The sequence below is a fragment of the Lichenostomus cassidix genome, chromosome 17, assembly GCF_008360975.1.
Source record: "Lichenostomus cassidix isolate B80296 chromosome 17, HeHo_3.0, whole genome shotgun sequence".
Taxonomy (NCBI): domain Eukaryota; kingdom Metazoa; phylum Chordata; class Aves; order Passeriformes; family Meliphagidae; genus Lichenostomus; species Lichenostomus cassidix.
In genome coordinates, this window is record NC_139497.1 from 9,580,176 (window position 1) to 9,601,840 (window position 21,665).

The window sequence follows — 21,665 nt, forward strand, 5'->3', positions numbered from 1 at the left end:
AATGGAGAAATTACAGAAATTTCACAATGCAGAGTTTGATTTCTGCTGGTGTAAAAAACAGCTGAGGAGGGCTGAGGTCACTGGGTTTGTTCAGCCTGGAGAACAAACCCAGTGGAGGCTGAAGGGAGACTTACCAGGGTCTGCAGCTTCCTCCTGAGGAGCAGCACCAATCTCTGCTCTCTGGGACAGGGACAGGAGCCAGGGAACAGCTGGAGCTGTCAGGGAGGGTCAGGTTGGAGATCAGGAAAGGCTCTTCCCCCAGAGGGTGCTGGGCACTGCCCAGGATCCCCAGGGAATGGGCACAGCCTGAGGCTGCCAGAGCTCCAGGAGTGTTTGGACAATGCTGCCAGGGATGCACAGGGTGGCATTGTTGGGTGTCTGTGCAGGGACAGGGGCTGGTCTCCTGGATGATCCTGGTGGATCTCTTCCTGCTCAGGACTTTTGTGATTGTATGTAAACCTTCAGGAGTAAAGAGAAGACTGATTCACCTCCGTGTTTGCAGATGGAGAGCAGCTATCTGTGTTCCTTGGGAACTTGAGCACAGTTCTCAACACCCACAGTGCAGCTGGAGGTGGAGTGTCCAGAAGAAAATCAAACCCCAAACCCACTCACAAGTTACTTTCCTTCTAGCAGAGTGTTGTGGGTTTTCTCCTCCCTCCCATGCAGCATGGTGGCATCTGCCATGTGCCAGCTCTTAGTTCTGCCCAGGGAAAATATGATGGGATAAGAGGCCAGCAACTAACACAGAAGAATTATTTAATCACAGTTTCCTCTGGTCCAAGCCCAGGTTCAGCAGTGTGTGCTCAGCCTGGTACTCAAGTATCTGTCCCTTGGTCCTGGCATCTTGTCCCCTCCCTCTGTCCATCCCTCTGGCTGCAGGGAGGCTTTGTAAGCAAAATGCAGGAGGCTCAGTCAGGAACGAGAGCTCAGCCTGAAGGCATCCAGGGTTTGGCTTTTTTCCTGGACAGCTCTGGTGCCTCCCTGCCACGCACAAACCAACCAGCAAACCCCCCTGCTCACACCTCCCTGCTCACAGGCACAGCCTCCCTGCTGCCCACGGCCAGGGGAGTTCTCAGGGGTCACATCCCCTCCTGGGACACTCTGTGACAGTGCTCAGAACGCTGCCCCTCCTTCTGGGACGGTCTGTGACAGGGGTTCCAGTGCTCAGAACGCTGCCCCTCCTTCGGGGACGGTCTGTGACAGGGGTTCCAGTGCTCAGAACGCTGCCACCTCCTCCAGGGCGGGCTCTGCGCCGCCGCTCACTCGGAGCACGTGGATGCCGGAGTTGGAGCTGGCACAGAGCAGGGTGGAGCTGTCACAGGCGGCCAGCGAGGCCAGCGGGCCTGAGCCCTCGAGACACAGCGTGGCCAGGCAGGCTGCAAGGGAAGGGACAAGAGAGGGACACGGTGTGCTGAGATAAAGCAGGACCAACCTTCCACACCAGCCTTCCACCTCTGGGCTCTGCTCCCCGGAGGTGGGTGAGCTGCTCCCTTCACTGTCCTGGATCCATATATCCAAACCCATCAGGGATGTGCCCTCTGGAAAAGACCTGCAGCCCTGTGTTTTGCCCAGTCAGGCAGTGGCTGACAGGGATCCAGAGTGGGGTGAGATTCTGCCCCTTCCCAGGAGAGGAAGCAGGGCTGGATGGACCTGCAGACCCCACTGGGCAGAGCCATTCCAAATACATCTTTTTCTCCCAGATTTCTTACAGTTTTCCTAAGGGCTGTTCTACACTCACCAAAGAGTTTTTATGAGTCTCCAAAAGGGAAAGAGAAATAAGGTTAACAATATCCAGTGCCACATCAGCCCTTCTGTTTGTGTCTGTTATTAAACCCCCTAGAGACAGTTTGTGAGACATCAGCCTGAGCTGCAGACAGAGCTGTGCTTGGCATGGACCCACAGGACCCACAGGCAGCTGCCTCTCGTGGTGACCTGCACCCTTCCCTGAACAGCTGGATTATGGCTCACCCAGCTGGGAAGGCAAGAGGATCAAAGCTGCTGCCAGCCCCACAGCCACCCTGGGTGCCAGCCCCACAGCCACCCACACACCAGGCAAAGGAACAGGTAAGAGAACAGAAGGTCCTTCTCTGCAGGAGAGCCTCAGGTTTCTATTTTCATCCCATCTTAAATAAGTTTCCTTGGAGAGGGGCTTAGCCCCAGGGAGTGTCTAAAGCTGATGGCCTCTGCTGCCTGGGCTGTGAACCTGAACAGCTTCCCTAGAGGTCTCTGCCTACAGCAAAAGGGTTACTAAGAAGCTGCTGCCATGGCAGGGCTTGGCAGGTAAACACCTTTGTGTTCCCCTTCAAGAGGACAACCAAAGTGAGGGCAGCTGCTGGCCAGCCCTCTATCCTCCAGCACAACCTTGGTTCCTTACAACTTTCCACTTGTACCTGCAGAAATTTCTGGAGTTCTCCTTTTTTACTTTTATCACTTGTCCTTTCATTGCTGAACTTGGATGTATCTTTAAAAGCTGACTCATAATTCTTCATTTTAGCTTAGGGAAGACCCCTGACATCTCTGACAACCCACCTCCTTCATGCCCCTGGGTTTGCTCTGGGCATTTCTCCACCCTGCCCTGCAGCTGGGTTGCAGAAAACTCCAGAGATTGCAGCATCAACTGGCCCATCACCATCGGGAGACAGAACTGAGGGAAGTGGGTTTGTTATCCCAGAGAAAGGAACACAGAGTGAGCAGGAGCCTCCCCTACCTGCAGTGTCTTGGTCCCAGACCTTCACTGTGCTGTCGTTGGAGGATGTGGCAATGCTGGGGGCGAGTGTTTGGCTCCGGGGCAGGAAAACACACGAGGTGGTGGTCTGGAAATGCCCTTTGTACTCACACACACGGCCCCTTGTCTGCCTCAGGTCCCACAGCTGCAGGAAACAGGCAGTGTTAGAGCCCCTGCCCTGCTCCTGGCTCTGCCAGCACGGAGCTGTTTTACCAGGACAGGAAGAACTCCTAGCCAACCGTCAGAGTACCATGGCTGCAGCCCTTGTCCCTTGCTTGTGCTCACAGTCCTGGAGAACATCAAAACCCGAAGGATTTTCACCACTGGTGACTGAGCACATGTCCTCAACTGTTTGAGGACATGTGCTAAGACTATGCAGGCAGATAAGAAGTCTCCATCCTGCTCTCATCCTCAGCCCTGCCCTCCCTGGGATGCGATAGTTTCATCCTCTTGATCCTCCCACACAAGGCTGGCAACCTGCAGGACTGAATCCCTGCTTTGGAAACACCTGGAGCAAGGGGTCTCTTACAGACTTTCTGCAAGAAGCTTGTGCTTCTCAATGCTCCCCCCCACTGTGTTTTACTGAAATGAAATCACAGACTGGTTTGGGGTAGAAGGAACATCAAAGACCATTTAGTTCCTATTCCCTGCCATGGGCAAAGATGCCACTCACTAGATCAGATTGCTCATCAGGGCCCCATCCAGCCTGGCTGTGGAGACTTCCAGGGATGGGGCAAATCTCACGGCTTTAATCAGGAAGAAAAACTGCTGCTATTCTCTGAGCAAAACTTCCCAAAGGGACAGGCAGGAAGGCACAAAGCACTGGCCCTGACTGGTGACACCAGCACAAGGACAAGGCAGTGGGAGCATTCAGACCCTCGGAGCACTGATGTGCTGCTCTCCACGGTGAGCCATGGCCATGGCAGGAGAAGGGAGCAGGAGCCCAGGCCTTGCTGCCCCAGCACTCACCGTGGCCTCACCACCGTGGCCGCTGGAGCCGCTGCTGCTGCTCAGGCAGTACCTCCCGTCCTGACTCACATCACAGCACGTCTGGATGTGCTGCTTGGCTGGGAACGTGTGTGCCACCTGCAGCTCCCGGCTGTCCCACACCCTGCAAGGACCAGCAGAGGGAAAAGAGACCCTGGGGCATCACTGCCATGATGGTTTCCCTCTGTGCCCTCCCGCTCTGCCCTGGCTGCTCCCAAACTCCCCCTGCATCCCTGCATTTATCCATGCTGGATCACTCTCCAGCCTTCTTTTCATAAATTCTCCTTTTCACCCACAGTCACCACCCAGTGCTGCTCCTACTCCCCGTCCCTGGCTGGAGGCTGCACTCCAGCCCAGGTTAGCTGGCAGGTGGCTTTTAGCCACACCAGCAGAGGTCATGACAACCAGTCAAACAGCAGCCCTTTGGGCACTGGCATCTTCCCTGATCCCCAGGAGCCTCAGGCTGTCCCTCCCTTCTCTCACTCACAGAGAGAATTTACCTGGTAGTTTTATCCTCTGAGGTCTGGATGACATAAGGCTCCCCAGGAACCCAGCACAGGTGTGTGACCTGTGGAGAGGGAAGGATGAGCAGGAGCCACTTCTGTGCAGCCCAGGCTGTGTCTGTCTGAGGATGGAGCCACTGAGCTCCCATCCTCTCCCTCCCTGTGTTGGGCTGTGAGCTGGAAATGTTGGATGAAGATGTTTTCTGCTCCCCTCCCAGGTCCAGTCCCAGTAGGGTTACTGGAGGGGATTGAGGCAGGGAGGAGCCAGCAGCTCACCAGACACAGAGCCATGGGAAGAGGGATGGCACAGGCACCATAGGTGGTACAGGAGGGAATGTAGCCCTACTGCACAGGGATTGTTTAACCTGGAGAAAAGGAGGCTCAGGGGGATCTTCTCACTCTCCACAGTGCCCTGACAGGGGAATGGAGCCAGGTCAGGGTCAGCCCCTGCTCCCAGGGAGCAAGCAATGAGAGGAGATGACCTCAAGTTGTGCCAGGGGAAGTTTAGGTTGAATACTGGGGAAAATTTATTTGCTGAGAGGTGGTCAGGCCCTGGCACAGGCCACTCAGGGCAGTGGCAGAGTCCCATCCCTGAAGTGATTTAAAAGACATGCAGATGTAGCACTCAGGGACATGGGTTAGTGGTGGCTGTTGGCAGTGTTAAGGGAATGCTTGGACTCCAGGATTTTAGATTCTATGTGCTTCTAAACAGATCTGAGTTAGAGCATTAATAAACTGCCATCTGTCCCTTGATACCTTTGTGCTCATGGGTTTGTTGTTACCTGGAGAAGGGTAACCAGCCTAAGCTGTGCCTCCCCAGCTGCAGTGTCCCAAGGGCTCCCTTTGGCACCAAGCTCACAGTAAATTCTCTCTACACAGCTCCATGTGTGGAATTACCATGTAGGCAGGGAGGTGATGGGATGGGATTTGAGGAACCAGCAGATCCTACCAGATTCCTGGAGATTGCAGCTCTGCCCAGGCACTCCCCAGTCTCAGTGTCCCACTTGCACACAGTGTTGTCCCGGGAGCCTGTGCACAGCTGGGAGGCGTCTGCAAGCACAAGTTAACATCAAAAACAAGGCTAGAAACGTTGTCAGTCAATCCCTGGGGACTGGGAGTGTGTTGCTCCTGACCTGGGCTCACAGCCAGCCCAGTAACAACCAGGTCATGTCCTGGGAAGTGCTGCCTTGGCCCTGAAGTCCCGTGAAGCTCCCACATCATCACTGTCTTGTCCCGGGATGCACTGAAGACTCTGCTGGAGTCAAGGGCTGAGGTGACCTGCCAAGGAGTAGAAGGAGAAGCTGCTCATCCTCCCATCCAGTTCACAGGGAGAGCACAACACTGCTGCTTTCCTGCCACAGCCCAAGACACACAGGAAGACGACTGGGGAGAGACTGGCCTTCCAACTCTGTCCCTCATCCTCTCAGAGCCAGGGATTGGATAGTGGATGGGTGCTTTCAGGTCTTGTTCTTACAAACCATTCATTTTATAGGAAAAACTTCCTTAAAAAACCCAAATGAGCCCAGTGCACAGTTGCTTTGAGCACTGGGCTGAACAAAGTCCCCTTTGTCCCTGCAGCACCCATAGCATGAGGAGCCACTGCGGCTGTCCTCAGTGGAAATGCACTGCCACACCATGCACAGCTACATCCCCTGCATGTCTGCTCTCCCAGGAGCCTGACTGGTGATCCCAGTCTCTGAAAGGAAATTAAAGCCCTGCTATTCCCAGAATATGCCAGGTATGGCACATGGTATGGGTATTCTCAGAATACATCAGCTAGGTATGGCTGATTTGTGGAATAATGTCAAGTCTGGCAGAATGAGATCTGAAGAAAAGTGAATGGCATCTCTGCATCAAAAACTTGACCCCATAATCCGTCCTGAGCTTTTGCTACACAGTCTCTTGGAGGGGAAGACAATTCCATTGCCAGGCCTCCTGCAGCCCTGTTTAGTCTGGATGCACCACTCCATGCTGCTTCCCAAAGTATCAGTTGGAACCTTGGCAAAAACCCAATGTGCTCTGATTGTAGAATCATGAATTGTTAAGGATGGAAAAGACCCTTAAGGTCATCAAGTCCAGCGGTCCCCAGGTGGATACCAGGAATATCCTGATCCCACTTTGTGTGGGTGACAAACCAGTGCTCCATCGTTCCTGGCTCCTCAGTTCCTGAGGGAGACCCTGGTGCTCTCACCTTGGTGACCTCGCGCTCGTGGCCGATGAAGCGGCGCAGGGCAGCCCCAGATCTCCAGCTGGACACGGCCACACTCTGCAGGGACAGGGACAGGGGTCAGCATGAGAGCAGGGCAGGGAGGATTTTTCACATCCTTGGTTATGCCATACCAAGACCTGTGCACAGTCCTCAGGACAGGGAACAGGTTCCTCTGGTTTTCAGCTCCTAGAGCATATACAGCTGTCTGTAAAGCCAGGTGATGTTAGATCGCACTCCAGCGATCCCAAGCCTGGGTGGGAGCATTTGATGTGATATGAGCTCTGGAGAGGTTATAAAAATTGATACCACGTGCTTCAGTGTGTGCCCTCACTCTAAACTCATTTTTTCTTTCTAAATCCAGGGCCTGACACAGTTACCATTCACAGAAACGTTCAAAGCTCACATTTAAACCTTATTTTCAAACCCACTGATACATTTTCGTGCCACAGTGGATATCTCACCTTATCCCTTCCTCCTGACACACACAGGTCTGGTTTGAGAGCAGCCACAGAGGTGACAGCGTCAGTGTGAGCTGGGCTGTGCTGCTGGGAGGCACCACCAGGTCCTGTCTGTCCCTCGGAGCTGTCGGCCCTGCAGAGGAACAGGGACAGCAGTGGGAGCTGCAGGGTGCTGGCAGGCAGGGTCAGGGTGCCATTTCCTGACACCAGGGGCTGGGAGATGGCACCTCTGGCATCATCTGACATGACAACATCTGTCTTAGAAAGCCCAAGAGAGGCTGTGGCTGAGATGGAGCAGATCTATCCTACCTGCAGAGCTGCTGAATATTTAAACGTTTGCTCACTCTGCTGGTGGAACAAAGAAAAGAGATTTTGACCTCACCAGGCTCCACAGTCACTCACATAGCTCAGGCTCTGCTGCTCTTTGCTGTGACACCTCCCTGGCCCTGAGTCCACCCCGCTGCCACCCCGTGCTGCTCTCCAGGCAGGGATTCCCCACTGTGCTGACAGGGACTGAATCATTTCATCTTGCCAATGAAAGCTGATGAGAGTCTCTGAAGACACAACAAAGCAGTTTGAATATTTGGGCCCAAGAGCCACTCCTGGAGCTGTTCCCCCTCAGAGCTCTGCCTCAGCCATCACAGAGCACTTCCACTGGCCACAGTTACATTCTTGGCTACCCCTGTGAGCAACATTTGGGATTTCAGCTCCCCAAGAAGCTGAACAGACTTTAAAAGTGAGGGTTAGAAATGAAAATGTGATTAAAACATCCAATAATGAAACTAAACCCATGTGCTTGCTATATTCTCTGGTCATTTGTGTTCTGTCTTCACTCTCACACCTAGTTTATTAACAAGACATTATCTCCCAGTGTTGCTTTACCTGTATTTGGTGGTGTGAAAGCTGATTTTACTCTGCAGTTTCCCCATAGCCCTGGCACCGAGCAGGCACTGGTGGGTGTCACATCAGCACCTCGGGCACCTGCTGTGGGGACATGACGTGTAGGTGAGGGGACACGGCAGGGTTCTGCTGTTACATATCCAGGATAAGGTGCTGGTAACACATTATCTATGTCCTAACTCCATTTAGAATAAGGAGAAAACCTCAGAGGAGGGGACATCTGGAGGTCCTGAGTGAAACCTCTGCCTTGGACTAGAGCCAGCAGCAGAGTAAGGTTATTGGCACCTCATGCTGAGCTTAAAAATATCCAAGCTTGTTGAGGCCACAACAGAGACAGAGCTGCTGCCTGTCATTCTTTACACCTCCTCTTACTCCTGTGTCTGGTCTGGACTTCCATATATCCTGGAGATCCCGGTTTTTGGATTGGTGAAGGCAAACACTCTCAGACTGAAGCTTATACAGCAGCTGGTGGGACCAAGTGTGGGCACAGGCAGCTCCAGTTCAGCTGAGACAAACTGACAGTACTTGATCTTTCCATGAGCTGAGGAACACTTTGGGAAGAGTTTCCATGTCCAAACATCAATTCCAGGCAAGACAAGACCACCTGGATAACCCAGATGCATTCAGCAAACTCTGGGACAGCCAGACCCTGCACCAGCATCCATGTAGGTGAGGAGCAGCATCCCTCCCTCATGTCCTCACGGGTCACAGACTGAGCAGAAACCTGTCTCAGTGACAGTGAATTGTCACAGACAATAATTGGCTGCTGCTTAGCTTGAGGCACACTAATTGGATTTAGTCTGTACTTTGGGTGTGCTGGCATCCTCATCTTCCGTGGCTGTAGCATTTTGCTAATCAAAATTGGGGCGAAATCCAGCTGCTTTTTCCAGCAAAAAACTTCTTGAAGGCTCTGCCCACAAAAAAAGTGAAAACCAAATTCTGGAAGCACTGAGCAAAAGGGTTTGGGTTTCTACAAAATTCCCTTTCTAATTTTACCCTGACAGCCTTTGTGATTAGTAATTAGTAATACCCAGTTAATCTCCTGCTGCTCTATCCATGAGTTTGCATGTTCCAAAGATGTGAGGAGTGATCAATCTCACAGCTGAGGGGCTGTGATAATTTGGCAATTTACTCTCAATCACACTGAGTGCCCAAATCATTTCAGTCCATTGGGAACATGATTCTTCTCTGACAGCGGGAGAACTCTGGACGCTGCAAAACTAGATTCTGGGAAAAGCTTTGGCGTGAATTCTGAGTTTTTAATTCTGACAGTTACTGTTTCCAACCAGCAGTTAGTTACTGTCCATTCCCACCTGCACATCAGCTCTCAGGGAGCTGCAGAGGCCAGGAGAGGCTGCAGGGAAGGTGGGAGCTCTGTCCTGTGTCTCATTGTGCCCTGCCTTGTCCCCACTGCAAGAAAGAGATTTTTCTGCATCCTGGATGAGAACAGTGCTCAGGCAGGATGTTGATCCAAGGTTTTTCTGTCTGTATCCCGACATACATTTATCCAAGACCTGCTTCACCATAAAGCTCTAAAATCTCAGGGATCCTACAGCAACTGATCCCCACAAAGCTTCACCTCCAGCAGCCTGGAGGATCCCCTTATCCTCCCTTCTCCCCAGATGCATCGCTTGACAGAAATCAAACGCATTTTTTATTGAATTGATTTTTAAAAATAAGCCACGCTGCTGCCTCCACCTGTCCAGGCTCTGCAGTGAAACCTGTACCATGGGAGAGAGAATGACAGCAGCCACAGCAGCGGCACAACAGGAACCCCAGCAGAGCTGCCCCATCCTCATGGGGGAATGATCACCCCTTTGAGGAGGGTGTCTGACCGGCTTTGGGGAGGGTGGGGGACATCCTGGGTTCCTAGAGCTGGGGGTGACCATACGGCAGTGGTGGTAGGTCTCTGTGGCCGGGGGTGGTCCTGTGGGGTTAAATGGGAGCACCCCGGGTCCCTGTGGATGGGGTGTCCCTGTGGGGTTAAATGGGAGCACCCCGGGTCCCTGTGGATGGGGTGTCCCTGTGGGGTCAGCGGGAGCATCCCTGGTCCCCGTGCCGGGGAGCGCCTCAAGTGCCATGCGGGGCAGCCTGGCAGGGGCGAGGCGGGCGCGGCCCTTTGGAAAGCCCAGTGACCAAACGCGAGTCCCGCGGCCCGGCCCGCCCCGCCGCGCACTCACCGGCCCCGGAGCTGTCCCGCCCGTGCCGCCGCCCGCTCCCTGCTCCCTGCTCCCTGCTCCGTGCCGCTCCCTGCTGCCGGCGGGCCGGGCCGGGGCGGGGCCGAGCGGGGAGCGCCCAGAGCGGCCGGGCGGGGCCGCCGCCCCCGCGGCAGGTGCGGGCACAGCATGGCCCGGGCCGAGCGGCTGAGGGTGAGCGGCGGGGCTGAGGGCAGCCGGGGCGGCGGGAACAGGGGCGGCGGGGCTGGGGAGTTCCGGCGGGACGGGAGCGCCCGGGCGCTGTGGGTGTGCTGGGGGGTGTAGGAGCTCCTGGGTGGGTATGGGGGTCCCTGGGGAGGTGTGGGGGTCCCTGGGGGAATATGGGGGTCCCTGGGGGTTTTGGGTCCGTGGGGGTGCGTGCCGGTCCCTGTGGGTCCCTGGCGGGGTGTGGGGTGCCTCGGGGGCTGTGGGACCGTGGGGGTCCCTGGCAGGGTGTGGAGGTTCCGGACAAGGTGTGGGGACTCTGGGGGGTTGCAGAGCCCTGGGGGTCCCTGGCAGGGTGTGGGGCCATGTGGGTGGTTCCCGCGGCGAGCTGGGCTCTCTGGGGAAGCCCTGTGGGCTGTGGGCTCACCCGAGGGTGGCGATGGGGGCTGTGCGGGACCCTGGCAGCTGTGGGGCTGTGTGGGGCCCTGAGGGGGTGTGGGGTGTGGGGCCACGGGAGGGTTCCCCATGGGGAAGTGGCTCTCTGCGCGGTGCAGCAGGAGCACCCGGGGGTTTGGGTGTGGAGTGGCTGTCGGGGCGCTCGGGCTCTGTCAGGGCCCACATCCATCTCCCCAATGCTCCGTGCCCCAGAACAAGCTGGTGGACCGGTGCGAGCGGCTCCAGCTGCAGAGCGCGGCCATCGCCCGGCACGTGGACGAGGTGCTGCCTGCCAAGGACCAGGACGTGCTGGTGAGTCCCTGGGGCTAGCCCCGCCTGCTCCCTGCTCGCCATTGCCAGCAGGGATGCTCAGCTCCCAGGGGGCTCTTCGGGATGCAGGGGTTGTCCCCTCCTATCCCACAGCTGGAGAAATCCAGTGCCAGGGTGTGGCTGCAATTCCTGCTTCATTTGCCTAAAAAAGTCTGCACAGACAATTGTGTGAGTATACAGCAATCAAGAATCCCACTAGGATCAGTGCCTTCGAATTCCTGGTTATATTTGTTCCTTGCTGTTATTGAGGATGAGGACAAAGAATGGTGATAGAATCACAGAATTCCAGACTGGTATGGGTTGGAAGGAACCTTAAAGATTACCTACTTCTGTCCCTCTACCATGGGCAGGGACACCTTCCACTATCCCAGGTTGCTCCAAGCCCTGTCCAGCCTGGTCTTGGACACTTCCAGGGATCCAGGGACAGCCACAGCTTCTCTGGGCAACCTGTGCCAGGGCCTCACCACCCTCACAGGGAAGAATTTTTTCCCAATATCCCATCTAACCCTGCCCTCTGGCAGTAGGAAGCCATTCCTGCTTGTCCTGTCTCTCCAGGCGCTTGTCTCGAGTTCCTCTCCAGCTCTGTTGGAGCTCCTTTAGGCACAGGAAGGAGCTCTAAATTCTCCCTGGAGCCTTCTCTTCTACAGGCTGAGCAGCCCCAGCTCCCTCAGCCAGTTCTCATGTTTCTCACCAATAGTGAATCGTGGAGATTTGCTGAAAGACAGGACTCTGGCCCCTCGCAGGCTGTTACTTAGGTACCAGAGCTGGCTGAGGAGGCAATGGGCAGGTTTGAGACTGGAATCATGCCAGTTGCTGTGGCCTGGGCTCAGTTAACAGAGTAGCACTAATGGCTGAGCCCATGGAGAACCAGCAGAAGCAGCTGGGGCTCTTCTAGGGGCTGGAGCAGGGCTGATGCTGCTCCTGTGTCCTTTCTCCGGCAGAGCGCGGCCAATGCGGCACGGGAGCTGGTGGTCCAGAGGCTGCTCTTCGTGGGCAAGGCCTGCGAGAACGAGGAGCAGCGGCTGCTGGAGAAGGTGCACGCGGAGGAGGAGAGAGCACACCAGAGCATTGTCACCCAGCAGGTGCACTGGACAGAGGCTCTGCACAAGCTGGGTGCCCTCCGCACCTACCTGGTGGACATGATCACCAACCTGGATGACCAGGGCCTGCTGGTGAGTACTGCTCTGGGTGCTGAGGGATGGCAGAGGCAGCCCTCAGGTGACCTCGTTTTTTTGTTATGGCACTAAAATGCAATGTTCAGCAGCTTCTGTGCTGACAGCAGGGAGGCAGAGGTGGATAGGACATACATTTGCAGGTCTAGCTCAAGGAACCTCCTTGAGTTGGTCCTAATAAGCCGCTGTGGTTTCCTGGTGGTTCGTAGAGCATCTGCTCTGCCCAATCCTGCTCTTTGCTTGCAGTGAGGCCAAGAACCACCCAGGCTCAGGTCTCCAACCTCTGGGCTTGTAGCTGCCCTTAGGCTGGACAGCCAGGACAGCTTTGGGTTGAGAGTTGCTCTTACAACAGTTCATTGTGCCACCCATTTTCTAGTATTGTGTGAAGTTTTAATCAGAACAGACCCTTGGGAGCACCTGCAGCTCTTCTGGAAATCCCCTGTGTTGCCTGGCTTAGCCCTGTTAGGGATATTTGCTGTGCAAAGCAGCCTGTGCTTCCCCTTGCTCAGTTCCTTCTCTGGTTATTGAATTGTCTGGGTTCACCCAGGCGATTCCTCTCATTTTAGATGTGAGCAGGTCTGCCTTGCACCACCATGCTCAGCCTCTTCTTCCCACTGTAACTTTATGAGGGGGGAAACAGCAGCTTGGAAAACAGACCCAATCCCATGGAAAGACTGCAATGTTCGTTTAGTGGGAAAGGCATTTCTTGTCCTGCTCAGCACCTCGGTGTGCTGGGTTGTGGCTGCACTGTAAAGAGGAGAGGTTGGAGAGCAGGATCCATCAGCTGCCCATGGCAGAGAACAGCCACACCCTCAGTTTATCCTTTTGCCACATAGTGGAGGGGAATTAGGGGATCAAGTGTTCTCCACTTGCATTGTTGGTGTTGGTACTTGTGTCTATCTGGAACCAACATGTGCCATGCCACAGAAAAACTGAAGGCATGCAGAGCACTCTGCAGCTCAGATCTGAGCAGGGATCAGGTATTTTCTTATCACTCTGCTTTACCCTGAGAATGCCTTATGCCCATCAGGTACAGAAACAAGTGGGACTGACCACGAGGTCACCTGACTCTTGGCTTTGTCCCTGTGCAGCCTTCCCCTTTTGCTGAAAGCCCTGGCGTTGTTTGCTGGGAGCACAGGCTGTACCTGCAGCCTGCCCTACTGGGGTGGGGGCAGAGAGGGGACAACAGACAATGTCCCAACCACCTGTGGAGTGTATTGCATTCAGCCATTCCCACTCATTTTATGAATTGGGAAGTGGGAAGTGCTGCAGCTGAAGGAAAAGGATGTTGGATGCTCCCCTTGTCCCCCAGCCTGGTGTTGGGGTGAGGGGTGGCTTCTCTGTGTCAGGTAGGGGAACACTGCTCCCTGGGTCCTGGGTTTAGGATGTCATCTGCGGGGATTTCAGCTTTGATGACTCTTTCTCTCCTTGTCCCCAGCGTGCAGAGCAAGAGATCTTCGAGAGGTCAGTACCTGGCTGCTCCTGGTCCTTCCCCTGACCCTGCTCCAGGCTTTCCCTGCTTCTGCTCCACACCTGCATCCCCACAGCTCCCATGCTGTGTGCTATGGCTCAGGCACCCCATGACACCTCTTTCCTCCCTCGTGCTGCCTTTGTTGTGGACAAGAACGGAGCGCAGAGATGCCAGCGTGGCCTCTTGTCTCTGCTCTGTGTGCTGTGCTGCACCTGGAGGTGCTCCATGTGCTTTGCCAGATCAGCAGCCCTTGTTTATGAGAGAGCTTCTCCAGCTCCTTAGAAAACCACAGGACTTGCTGGGAGATGGAGCAGGCATGTCCCAGGCTGCTGGCAGGAGGTGGGATGGTCCATGCTCCGTGCTGGGGGTGGCACAGCATCTCCCCAGATATCCATGGGCAGGGATAGCCAGGTGCAGCTGTCAGTGTCCCCAGCAGCCCCATTGGTGACATTGGGCTGCCTTTCCCTGAGGAGGTACCTTGGTGGCTGTATTTTTATTTAATTTTATATAAGTCCTTCATTTGTGTGGCTGCTGCAAGGGTCCTGGCCCTGGCTGCACTGTGCTGCCCAGAGTGGGTATTTGTGCCCGTGGAGAGTATGGAATGTGCCACAGCACGTCAGCAGCACCCTGTGCCACAGCCTGTCCTCACAACCACGGGCTCTGTGGGTGCTGCAGGCCACAGGAACCAGCAACCCCCCTGTCTCTGTGCTGGGTGAAACCTGGCATCCTGGCTTGCTCTGTGCTCAGACTGGGGCTCTGGCAATAGAGGGAAATCTGATTCTCTCCCTGTTCATTGTGCTCCCCTGGTACCCTGATGGCTACTCTCAGACACATTTATTTACCCTGTGTCTGCTGAGTGAGAAGCTGTTGACTCAGGCTGCTGGGATGTGTTTTACAACACTGCAGCCCTTTCACAAGGAACTGTAAGCAAAGCCAACCGAAAGTATCACTCAGGGTGAGAGCTGGCCCAGACACCCCTGCTGTGGTCTCTCTGCAGCCAGAGCTCCTCTTTAACCTCTGCCATACCTCCTTGTGATCTTTAGAAACACCTCTCAGCACAATGAATCGTTGTATTTTGAAACAATTCTTGTTTTCCTTTGCTAGGACAGAGCTGGCAGAGGGAATCTTGGAGCCACAGGAGTCCCTGAAGTTAAACTTTAATCAGACCTGTGTTCAGAGTCCACTGCTGCATCGACTGTGGGCTTCTGCTGTGCTCTGCTGCCTCCCAGGTCAGTGTCTTGCTCACAGCTCACATGCTCCAGGCATTCCTGCACACTCACTTGTGTTGTGCCCAAAGAAAGACCCTCATGCTGTGTCAAAACTTCCTGATGCTGTGTCCTGCCCCTCTGCTCTCCCAGCCCCTGCTTGTTCCTTGGAGCCCTCCATTCAGGGCGGCAGCAGCAGCAGCTGTGGGAGGTTTAGGTGGGGCAACAGCTCCAAGCAGGTTGAGGCTCAGGGGATAAAAATGGAGTTTGAAAAGATTGTGTGTTTTATCAGCTCTGTGGCTTTAATGTCACGTGGTTTCTTTTGCTGTTTCCTGGGTCTCTTGGTGACAGCAGTGAAGCTGATGCTGCTGTGGGAATCTCTGTCACAAAAATCTGTTCACAACGTTTAGCACTGGGCTACTGGGGATTTTGACAGGGTGAGTTCTCCTGTGGGGTGTCTGTGAAGCTCTGACCGGATGAGTGAACAGTGAGTAGATGGAGCAGCTTTCTGATCACAAGCTGAGGTTGTGACTGTGCACGAGCTGGTGGTTCTAGAGGTGTTTGTGCTCTGGCTCAGCTCCTGCTGTACAGCTGAGGCTGCACTGGAGGCATTGGCCAGGCCACTGACAGACTCTGGGGCTGGTTTACCTGGTTGGTGCTGGCTGTGTTAAGCAGGGAAAGATGTTTTTCTTCCAGCTGTGATGTGCTTGGATGGCTGGCTGTGAAGTGTTTGCTTTTACTCTGGCCTTCAGTCTGTTTTTAGTGTTCCAAAAGTACTTTTTTTCCTCGGAAGTGGCAACATCCTTCACAATTTGCCTTGTGAACTATCCCTAGGGTGTTTTTTCCAAAGGTTCTGTAATAACTTCTGGTTTCTGCTCATCTTGCCGTGATTCTGATGAGCTGTTTCCAGTTTTTCCCTGTTTCCAGGCCCCTCTCCAAGGTCTGCACTTCAGGTTTTTATTGCTCTCGTCATTTAAGTATCAGCTTGAAAATTAGTGCCTACCAAGCACTACCATCATGTGTTTCTTCTGCTGCAAACTCTGGTGTTGCTCTCCCTTTGTGATTCATTTCCCTCTTTGGAATCCTTGTGTGCTGGCAGTCATGGAAAGGGTTCCTGCTCATGGCAGGGGTTGGGACGAGGGGATCTTTAAGGTCCCTTCCAACCCAAATCACTCTCTGATTCTATGCCAGCCCCTGCTCTGGTGCACTGACAGTGTCACACAGAATTCCACAATCATTGAATTTGAGAAAGACCTTCAAGATCATCAAATGCAACCTGTGACCAGTCCAGACCAGAGCATTCCTTGCATTCCTTGAACACCTCCAGGGATGGTGATTCCACCACCTCCCTGGGCAGCCCCTTCCAATGTTTTAACAACCCTTTCAGTGAAGAAATTCTTCCTGAAAAAATCAGTTGAGCAGGTTCTCAATGTTCAGAGCTATGCAGTCATGCAAGAAGCCTTTCCCTAATTTTCTTTGTTGTGACAGAGTTTTTGTAAGGATTCTCTCCCAAGAGAATCCTTGTGAAATGTAATGACTCTAAGGAATTTGATTCTTGTGATGGGTGTGCTAATGCACTTATTACACAGGAATTTCATTCTGTTTGGGTTTTTTTTGAGTGTGATTAGATTTCATGTGTCATTACTGCATGCTGGGGATGCCTGGTGTACTATTGTAGATCTCATTAGCCCACAGCCCACCCTGGACTAAGCCTTAGAGATTTAATATTAACTGCAGTGGTCTGAGCTTTCCTTGAGACATGGTAATGTTAAATGTCACTTTTTCTCAAAGGGAGGTGAGCAGGTGGCTATCTTGTTTATTTGCTTGAAAACAGAAAATTCTTAGCCTTGATGGCTTGCTCCATAACTTCTCAAAAACTTGGAAAGCAGCAGGCAAAAGAGCCTCCATTTCACTCTCAAAAATAAACACAATTCCTTTGATGCTTTCACTTGGCATCCAGGCTTCTGTATCGCTTCTGTTTGGGGTTGGCAGCTTCTTCCTCACACCCAGAGATGATGTAAATCTCCTGGCACCGTTTTGGGAGGGATCTCAGTTCATGGGAACTTGGATTTTTAAAAGCAGTCAAATGTGCTGCAGCTCACAAATATATGCTTCCCAGAGCTGTTAACCAGGGGAGTGGATTGTCCCAACATCCCTCATCTCCCAAGGCCACCTCAATGGATACAGAACACAGATCACAGATTTGGGGGCAAGATGAATTCCTGGTGGAGTCATTCATCAAAATATATGGGAAAATCCAGAGGGCAGATTTAATCATGACAAAACACTAGTGTGAGGGGCAAAATTTGCTGATCTGAATTACTGTGCTGTTACTTTGCCAGCACTTCCTCTTCCTCAGATGCTCCTCTGGAATTGCAATTTCACAGTGAAGCTACATGGGTGGTGTTTCCCTGCACGGACCACCAGAATGCAGCCCTAGGTTAGCTGTGTGTTGCACACTAGGATGTTTAGTGCCCTCCTTCTGTCACAAGAAAATAAAGTCTGGTGCTGCTGTTTTCTATGAATTCAGAGCAGCATTTGGCTTCCTGGAAAGCCGCCCTGCACACTGGCAGCGTGGGCAGCCTCAGAACCCTGTGCAGATCTCAGGTTTGGCTGCTGTGTGGGGAAATAAATCATCAGATGAATGGGGCTGGCAGCTCCTGCTGAAGGAAATGCTGGCTTCAGCTCCTCTTTGGACTCACTCTTGCCTGCAATAACTCCTACCTAACATGCACAGGTGCATGGCACTGACTTGCAAAGGGATAATTCAGCCTTGGTTCATCTGCCAGGGAGCACCTGGGCAGGTGCAGCCTGAGGTAACCCTGTAGTATTGCTGTTGCTGGGTGCTGTTTGCTGTTGGAGGGATGCTGACCTGGGTCTTGGAGCAGGCTGGGCTCTGGGATGACCCTGTTCCAGTCATCCTTTGGTTCTTTAAGGGCTCATCCTGCCGAGTGCTGGATGCTGAGCGGAGGGTGTTGAGCAATGGCTGGCACTGGCATGACAGGGTAGAGCTGCTGGCAGGGCTGGGAGAGCCACTGACTCACCCACTGCAGCCCTGTTTGCATGGTGGTTTAAGACCTAAAATGACTGAAGTGAGGGTGGGGGAAGGCAAGGAGGGGTACCTGCTGGCAGGAGCTGGGTCTCCTCGGGAGCAGGCAAGCCTGCTGGGCATCAGCCTCATTCCTGCTTTGCATCAGCCTCATTCCTGCTTCACAAATGTAGGGAGTGAGGGACACACTCGTGCAATTACACAGTCTGCAGGCCCACTGAGGTGTCTCAGGGCAAGCATGCAGCCAGGGCAGGGCATCATGATCTTAGAGGTGTTTTCCAACCTTAACAATCCTATGATTCCATGATTTTGAAGTGGTGCAGACCCTCAGTGAGTGCAGGATCCTCTGGCCAGCTTGGTTCTCCGTGGGCTGTTACTGGCTGTGTTTGTGCAGCTGGGCATCCCCTTCTTTCACAGCAAAGCCAGATCCAGCCACAGCCATGCTTAGCTCTAAGGCTGGTACCACCTTCCCCTGCATTGCTGCTCCCAGCACCTCAGGGTGGGTTGATTAACAACTGGGGCTTTGTAGCAGGAAAGAGATTTCCCTGCCCAGCTCTCTCCATCTCTCCCCAGTCCTGTTTTTCTGGCTTTGCAGGTTTTTTGCACACAGCCCTCCCATTCTTGCCAGGCTCTTGGCTCCCCTGGCTGGGGGAGGAGCAGCCAGGTGAGAGCTCACCCACCGTGGGGGTGGGAAAGGACAGGAACTGAGGTTTGGATATCTCCCAAAAGTGGGATGAACCAAACCTGCTGAGTTCTGTTTTGTGCAGAGTCAGGCCAGGGTCAGAGAAAGATGAACAGGGGTTCTAATGCAAGGTTGAGAGGTGTGTGGTGAGTCTGGGCTTTGGTGAGTCTCTGCCTTGTTCTGGCCCTGGCTGAGAGGAGACGCTGTGGCACCCAGCCTGAGCCCCCAGCACTGCCAGCTTGGGGAGCAGATGGGGCTCCAGGAGCAATGCATGAGGAGAGGGTGGTTGCACTTCTGTTTCTGATGGCCATGGCTACTTCAGGTGGTGGCCACCGAGTCAGTGCTCACCATGTGGCTTCTCTTGCAGGCTCACAGGAGATTCACATTGATGAGAAAACCCTGAGCCCTCACCTCAGCCTGTCGGCAGACAAGAGAACCCTGACCTTCAGCCCCAAGAAAGCAAAGGTGGACTTGGACTGCCCCGAGCGGTTTGACCACTGGCCCAACGCTTTGGCCACTACACCTTTCCACTCGGGGGTCTGTGCATGGAAGGTCAGTGTGGAGCAGAGCTGTGCCTACAAGCTGGGGGTTTGCTACAGCTCCGTGCCTAGGAAGGGCTCTGCCAACGAGGGCCGCCTGGGCTTCAACGCTGCCTCCTGGGTGTTCTCGCGCTACGACAAAGAATTCCGGTTCCTGCACGCGGGGAAGCCGCAGCCTGTGGAGCTGATCAAGGCCCCGGCAGAGATCGGGGTCCTGCTGGACTTTGCGGGGGGAGAGCTGCTCTTCTACGACCCCAACTCCTGCACCATCCTCTTCTCCCACCATGAGGCCTTCGCAGAGCCCATCTATCCTGTCTTTGCCGTGGCACACCAGAGCATCTCGCTGCTCCCGTGAGCAGGGGGTGTGGCTGTGTGTGACTGTGTGTGCTCTGCACGGTGTCTGGGGGAAAGGAGCCCAGCCAGGGCTATGGGTTGTATGCTGGGGCCTTCAGACAACACCTGCCTTCACACTACAGCTCTTCCTCACGTGTTTCCCACAGCTTTCCTCTCCTCCTGGAGCCTGCACCCTGTGCTGGGGTGAGGGGTTGGGGAATGCCTGGCTGGGCCAGCTGCTCTTGGGTGAATTGTTTCATTTCTGCCTGACCAAAGGCAGCTTTCCTGCCTGCTGCTGTGCTGCAGGAGAGGAGAGAAATAGTAAGAGATGTGTATGGAGAAATGGGCGGGAGAAGGTCTGTGGAAAGGGACTTTCTGTGCTCTACAATTCCATGAAGGGAGGGTGGAGCCAGGTGGGGGTTAGGCTCTTCTCCTGAGCAACAGTGACAGGACAAGAGGAAATGGCTTCAAGTTGTGCCAGGAGAGGTTTAGGTTGGGTAGTGGAGAAAATGTCTTCACTGAAAGGGTGGTCAGGCATTGGCACAGGCTGCCATGGGCAGTGATAGAGTCTCTGTCCTTGGAGGGGTTTAAAAGGCGGTGTGGATGTGGCACTTGGGGACATGGTTTAATGATGGCCTGGGCAGTGCTGGGGGAACAGTTGGACTCGATCTTAAAGGTCTTTTCCCACCTAAATGATTCTGTGATTCTCTGACTGGAACACAGCTGGCGACACTTTTGGCAGGAGCTACCCCATTGCAGAGCAGGGACAGTTCAGGGGGCTGGGACATGCCCCCGTGCTGGGACAGGGGCACTGCTGAGGGGCTGTGGCCATGTCCAAGTAGAGGAACAAGCAAAGAACAGCAGAAAGAAATCAAACCTGAGCATCCCAGTAGAGTGGGGTTTGTGTGTAATGTGGTGCAAACACGGAGCTGATGGCAGCAGGCAGGGAGGAGGGAGAGATGTTGGCCTGGAGTTGAGCCAAAGGGGTTTAAAATGGTCATCTTTATTTCTCACTACTCAAATCAGTAAAGTTTGTTAACTGGCAGTTCATTAAGTGAAATTGCCTAACTCCAGACTGTTTTCCCCACAGCAGGAGACCTGCAGGCACCTCCTGGCCACCTGTTGGGAAGAGGGGGATGGTGAGGTGGCAAAGCTGGGGTACACTGAGGGGTGCAGGGCCTGTGCAGGGCTGTCCTGGATGCTCTGTGTGGGCAGACCTTCCCTGGCTCAGGGCCAGCACTTGCACTGGAGAATGCTTGAGCCTCTCCCCAGAGTGATTGAGAAGGGATAAACCTCAGTATCTGCCTCCATCTCTTGCCAGAATGAGCCTCTAGAATGTAGCCCAGTGCTTAGGGGAAGACACCACTGCTGTCCCCCTTCTGTAGTGTTTTTAGAGCCACAAAACCTCATCAGAAGCACTGCTGGGCATCAGAAATGTTTTATTGCATGAACACCCCGGCTGCTCCACAGGCAGCTTGGACTCGCTGCTTTTCCCTGCCCGCCTGGCAGCAAGAGACCTCATGTCAGGACAGTTCAGCACACTCAGCAGCAGCACTGGACCCCTCCCAACCACAACTACCCCTTCTCAATCCGAGCCAGGAGGTGGCTGAGTGTGGGCAGGACATGCTCGGGGGGCACCTCTGGCCCCTGGCCCTGCTCGGCCGCCCGCAGCAGGAAGCTGTGCATGCCCACGGCCCGGGCTGCCCGGTAATCCCGGGTGTAGTCATCCCCGATGTGAGCTGCCTGCTCCGGGCGGACCCCGCCGAGGCGCAGCGCCTGCTCGAAGATCCGCCCGTCCGGCTTGGCGAAGCCCGCGGCCTCGGAGGTGAGCACGAACTCGAAGTGGTGCCGCAGGCTGCACTGCGAGAGGATGGCTTCCAGCCGGCTGTCGAAGTTGGACACGATTCCCATGCGGAAGCCGAGCTGGCGGCACCGGCTCAGGGTCTCGGCGGCTCCCGGCAGCAGCTCCCAGGTGTGGGAACTGCAGTAGTCGCGGTAGAGCTTTTCTGACAGCTTCGTCAGGGCTGCTTCGTCCTGCACGCCCGAGAGCCTGAAGCTCTCTTTGACAACATCCAGCCACCACTGCTGGGAGCTGAGCCCCTGGCCGAGGCCGTAGTTGGGGAAGCGGCGGCTCTGGGCTCCATACACCTCCCGGAAGGAGCGCCCCAGAGCCTCGGGCTGCACGTGGAGCCCGTGGGCCCGGGCCTCGGCCGCATAGCTCTGGCCCACAGGCTGCCGCAGCCGCAGCAGAGTGTCCTTCACGTCCCAGGTCAGCAGGCGCAGCCTGAGCATGGCCTCAGCAACGCC

At 54.6% G+C, this 21,665-nt stretch overlaps 3 protein-coding genes across 5 annotated transcripts; 1 reads left to right on the forward strand and 2 right to left on the reverse strand.

The window, feature by feature from the left end:
* Positions 1–237: 237 nt before the first annotated feature.
* On the reverse strand, positions 238–10,093 carry WDR31 (WD repeat domain 31). 3 transcript variants are annotated; one of them, XR_014855408.1, is made up of 11 exons: positions 9,963–10,093; positions 7,765–7,866; positions 6,886–7,015; positions 6,407–6,481; positions 5,349–5,493; positions 5,165–5,265; positions 4,213–4,280; positions 3,695–3,836; positions 2,708–2,870; positions 1,151–1,376; positions 238–1,099 (listed from the first exon to the last, which is right to left on the reverse strand). XR_014855408.1 is itself a non-coding variant. In XM_085076447.1 (10 exons), the coding sequence occupies exons 2-10, from the start codon at positions 7,809–7,811 to the stop codon at positions 1,216–1,218; spliced, it is 1,032 nt and encodes a 343-aa protein (XP_084932573.1). In that variant the 5' UTR covers positions 7,812–7,866; positions 9,963–10,093; the 3' UTR covers positions 238–1,215. The 3 variants fall into 3 exon arrangements, 2 of the variants coding, with proteins under 2 accessions (XP_084932573.1, XP_084932575.1); XM_085076447.1 differs by having other exon boundaries at positions 238–1,376; XM_085076449.1 differs by having other exon boundaries at positions 238–1,376; positions 7,765–7,863; positions 9,963–10,036.
* Positions 10,045–20,051, forward strand: BSPRY (B-box and SPRY domain containing). Its single transcript, XM_085076446.1, has 6 exons — positions 10,045–10,151; positions 10,791–10,889; positions 11,849–12,079; positions 13,518–13,543; positions 14,655–14,779; positions 18,854–20,051. The coding sequence occupies exons 1-6, from the start codon at positions 10,128–10,130 to the stop codon at positions 19,378–19,380; spliced, it is 1,032 nt and encodes a 343-aa protein (XP_084932572.1). The 5' UTR covers positions 10,045–10,127; the 3' UTR covers positions 19,381–20,051.
* A 729-nt stretch (positions 20,052–20,780) lies between these two features.
* HDHD3 (haloacid dehalogenase like hydrolase domain containing 3) lies at positions 20,781–21,650 on the reverse strand. Its single transcript, XM_085076454.1, has one exon. The coding sequence runs from the start codon at positions 21,648–21,650 to the stop codon at positions 20,934–20,936; it is 717 nt and encodes a 238-aa protein (XP_084932580.1). The 3' UTR covers positions 20,781–20,933.
* Positions 21,651–21,665: the final 15 nt, after the last annotated feature.

Coding starts and splice junctions, on each gene's coding strand:
- WDR31 (XM_085076447.1), bottom strand. CDS start 7,811: ATGGGGAAACTGCAGAGTAAAATCAGCTTTCACACCACCAAATACAG. Junction 7,016..7,764: donor TTTCACACCACCAAATACAG/GTAAAGCAACAC, acceptor GTTCCTCTGCAG/GGCCGACAGCTCCGAGGGAC. Junction 2,871..3,694: donor GCCACGGTGGTGAGGCCACG/GTGAGTGCTGGG, acceptor TGTTTCCTGCAG/CTGTGGGACCTGAGGCAGAC.
- BSPRY (XM_085076446.1), top strand. CDS start 10,128: ATGGCCCGGGCCGAGCGGCTGAGG. Junction 10,152..10,790: donor CCCGGGCCGAGCGGCTGAGG/GTGAGCGGCGGG, acceptor TCCGTGCCCCAG/AACAAGCTGGTGGACCGGTG. Junction 12,080..13,517: donor TGGATGACCAGGGCCTGCTG/GTGAGTACTGCT, acceptor CCTTGTCCCCAG/CGTGCAGAGCAAGAGATCTT.
- HDHD3 (XM_085076454.1), bottom strand. CDS start 21,650: ATGCTCAGGCTGCGCCTGCTGACCTGGGACGTGAAGGACACTCTGCTG.